General features: G+C 52.1%; 1 protein-coding gene across 1 annotated transcript; it reads left to right on the top strand.

Annotated features, from left to right (window-relative positions):
- Positions 1 to 15: 15 nt before the first annotated feature.
- Positions 16 to 1,036, top strand: LOC123186341 (GDSL esterase/lipase At5g03600-like). Its single transcript, XM_044598118.1, has 3 exons — positions 16 to 173; positions 256 to 526; positions 650 to 1,036. The coding sequence occupies exons 1-3, from the start codon at positions 27 to 29 to the stop codon at positions 877 to 879; spliced, it is 648 nt and encodes a 215-aa protein (XP_044454053.1). The 5' UTR covers positions 16 to 26; the 3' UTR covers positions 880 to 1,036.
- Positions 1,037 to 3,373: the final 2,337 nt, after the last annotated feature.

Here is a 3,373-nt window from a genome sequence, read left to right as displayed (position 1 = left end):
CCGCCGTGTACCACAGTCCTGAAGTGATGATAACCGTGGGCGAGCAGGTCGACCTGTTCGAGAGTATGGTCAAAAGCGGAACTATCTCAAAAAATAGAGTTACCCACTCTGTCGCACTCCTCGCCATCTCAGGCAACGACTACAAGACCTATTACGACGCCGGCATACTCGACGTGAGTACCAAGTAGGAGGAATTAACACATTAAAATTGATCAATTCACACATTTGTCTATAGCTTACCAAGTTTTGGTGTAGCTGACCCCTGTGATCGAGGGCTTGGGGAACCAGACCGTGGCCATTGTGGACCGGCTGCGAGCCCTTGGAGTGAAGAGGATTCTGGTGAACAACCTACACCCTATTGGTTGCACGCCATTGTGGTCCAGGGCGAGCAAGTACAAAGAGTGCGATTACATAGGCAACAATGCTGCATTGCAGCACAACAAAATCCTGAAACAAAAGCTAGGCAGGAAGAAAGGTGTCCTCATAGTCGATCTGAACACCGCATTTGGTAACATCATTGACCATGGTACGTCCATTTGTGTGAGCATATTATGATGAGAAAGATTGGATCAACACTACATATTGATCAGATTGTTTGCTCTGTTTTTCCTTTTGTTGCTCTATATGACTTATTAATCTCTACCTGAAGGTTCAAAGTCGTACAAGCAGTTCAAGAATACGCGGAAGCCGTGCTGCGAGGGCTATAGAGCTAACAACTACTGTGGACGGCAGGCCAAGGACTATCCGCCCCTTTACTCCCTATGCCCGGACCGTAGCCAATTCTTCTTCTGGGACGATGCACACCCCACACATGCTGGCTGGGAGACCGTCATGAAGCAGCTGGAACATCCCATCAAAAAGTTCTTGGGGATCGTCTAGCAATTTCACCTTTAGTGTTCAAAAATGATGAAGCGATATGCATAGGCTGGGGATCTCTCAAAATTGGGAAGTTAAACCCAACAGTAGATTAGTGTGACATGGTCTGTATTCTGTAGAATGCAACTTGGAGCACCCGTACCTCCATAAATCTATCTATTATCAGCATCATCTGAGAAGAAGAATTTGTTATCTTAATCCTCAAAAAATTATATCTATAAAGTGTTATAAAGTGTAGCTAAATCTCAGTCGACTGAGACTTGGTTATGTCTAAGTAGGTGCTATAATCGTGAGATTTTGCATGAAAATTCATGCAATTCCTTTTAGTTTTTTCTTTCTCATATATGATGTCACTTTGATTTAGACTTGATTAAATCTCACCCGACTGAGGCCTATTCACACCCATTATATATTATTAGTTGAATGTCACTACTTTTAAAGTGATGATGTTTGTGGGTAATGGCAACCAACAAAGGTAGCCCATAATTTTTTAGAAAAGAAGGATGACCCCCGGCCTCTGCATCTGGAAGATGCATACGGCCACTTTATTAACTATTCTCGAAGACCTTACAAATTATTACAAACAATATTTCTGAATCCACCATTGTCGGAGTAATTGACCACGGGTACTCCGAGGACGGCAAGACGATATTTCAAGACATCGGGGCTAGCAAAGCCCCTCAGTCCGACTGTCCGGCCGCTCCTGCCGGCTTCTCGTCCGACTGCTCTGCGGGCTGCCGACTGCGCCAACCAGCCGGCTGCCGACTACGCCAACCAGCCGGCTGCCGACTGCAACCCGACCCGACACCGACAAGACCCTGACGTGGCGTCCATACCGCGGACGGGACGGCTGTACCTCATGTCATCATGTATAGTGTCACTTGTCCCCTGGCACTATTTATGAAGTGACCCAGGGGACAAGCATGACACCCCATCATGCCCCCTTGTTCCCATGCTACTACCTAGCTTACTTCCTAGGCTACCCACATAGCTTACATATCAAGCTAGCTCCACACTATATATATGGGCTCACATCCATCCATCCGGGGAGGATGAATTCCCTCACGCATGCATACATGCCACTCACGGTGGAGTACTCTCATGCCCACTTGCTAGCTAGCTAGCTCATACACCCATATAAGACATATGTAAAGCCAGATGCCTATGGCACTGAGCTCAGATACAGCTCCAGGAGCAACTCTGTACCAGATAGATATACCAGATATACTCAGACATGCAGGAGTAGGGGTGTTATCTCTCCGGAGAGCCCCGAACCTGGGTAAACTAGCGCGTGCTACTCGCATACCCGCTCCCGGTCCTATCAGCAGCAGTCTTACCCTCACACTAAGCCCTTGTGGCATCTGTCGAGTCGCAAGCCCCCCGTGAGAATACCACGACAACCATCTCGGCAACATATGCCGCTACTCTTATCCATATGATGAAGGGATGCTAGTTGGGCCACTATCCAAACCACTCACCTAAACCTAACATCAAAAGCCGGAAGCCCCAGCCGAGCCACATACCGGGTCTGGGGCACAATCCGGTCAGGCACACTCTTGTGTCGTCGCAGCCATCTTCCACAGGTCCGTCTTCAGAATATATTGAGTCTTCTACCTTGTGTAGGCCACTCCGCCATCGACGTCACCATGACGCCAGACAGCTACCTCCTCCTGCGCGAGTCCATCTCCGCGCATCGGGCGGCGCGCCTCCACAGCGCCATGCCGCCGACCTTCGCCATCAATGAGTGAGATGAAGTACCGCTCCACCACGGCATGTACTGATACAAAGCGCTAGACAGAACAGTTCAAAGGCAACAGTAGCTGCGAAGCAGCGCTAATGCCATCACCCTACATACGGCGTAGGACGAAAGCCGTTGGAGCAGCCGCAAGTGAACAAGGCCAGCACAAGCCGCCAGCCACCACCACCAGAACCACCACTGCACACCCGCCACCACTGCTATCCCCGGACGACGCCTCCAAGAAGGAATACAACGTCGCAACGCCGTTGCCGCCCAACCAGGGGACCAAGGTCTTCACCACTAAGCAGGGGGCAGGAAGAGGAGGAGGGGAACCTCACCGAAGCCTCCAAGGAGGGGATCGGCGCCAAAGGCGTCAACTTCGCTGTGGCCGCCGCGCTGGCCAAGGGGTTACCCAGGTTCCAACTCACAACCTCGAACTCCCAACCACCCGAGCCGAAGGACAGCACCAAGAGGGACGCCGGCCACCGGAATCAGAAGGGGATCGAGCAGATCGGGCAAGATGAGGCGGGCCTTCTCCACAAGACGCCGATGCGGTCCGCGAGGAGACCACCGTGTCGCGACCCACGCCCGCTGCCCCCTTGCTACCCACGCAGCCAAGAGGACAGCTATCCAGCGCCCACCGGCGCCACCTGCCGAGGGATCCACGCCGGGCACACCATCCGGGGCCGCCGCCCCGGTGCCCTAGGCCCTCCACGCGATGCAGAGCAGCCAGATCCCCGCCGCCACCATCATAGATGA

The sequence above is a fragment of the Triticum aestivum genome, chromosome 2A, assembly GCF_018294505.1.
Source record: "Triticum aestivum cultivar Chinese Spring chromosome 2A, IWGSC CS RefSeq v2.1, whole genome shotgun sequence".
In the NCBI taxonomy this organism is placed as follows: Eukaryota; Viridiplantae; Streptophyta; class Magnoliopsida; order Poales; family Poaceae; genus Triticum; species Triticum aestivum.
The sequence above is the reverse complement of the archived record's forward strand: the minus strand, read 5'-3'. Positions and strand labels throughout refer to the sequence as shown.

What these genes read in the sequence shown, in the direction of transcription:
- LOC123186341 (XM_044598118.1), top strand. Translation starts at nt 27, where the DNA reads ATGATAACCGTGGGCGAGCAGGTCGACCTGTTCGAGAGTATGGTCAAA. An exon ending in ACGACGCCGGCATACTCGAC is followed by an intron (nt 174 to 255) that starts GTGAGTACCAAG and finishes GTTTTGGTGTAG; the next exon opens with CTGACCCCTGTGATCGAGGG. An exon ending in TGGTAACATCATTGACCATG is followed by an intron (nt 527 to 649) that starts GTACGTCCATTT and finishes CTCTACCTGAAG; the next exon opens with GTTCAAAGTCGTACAAGCAG.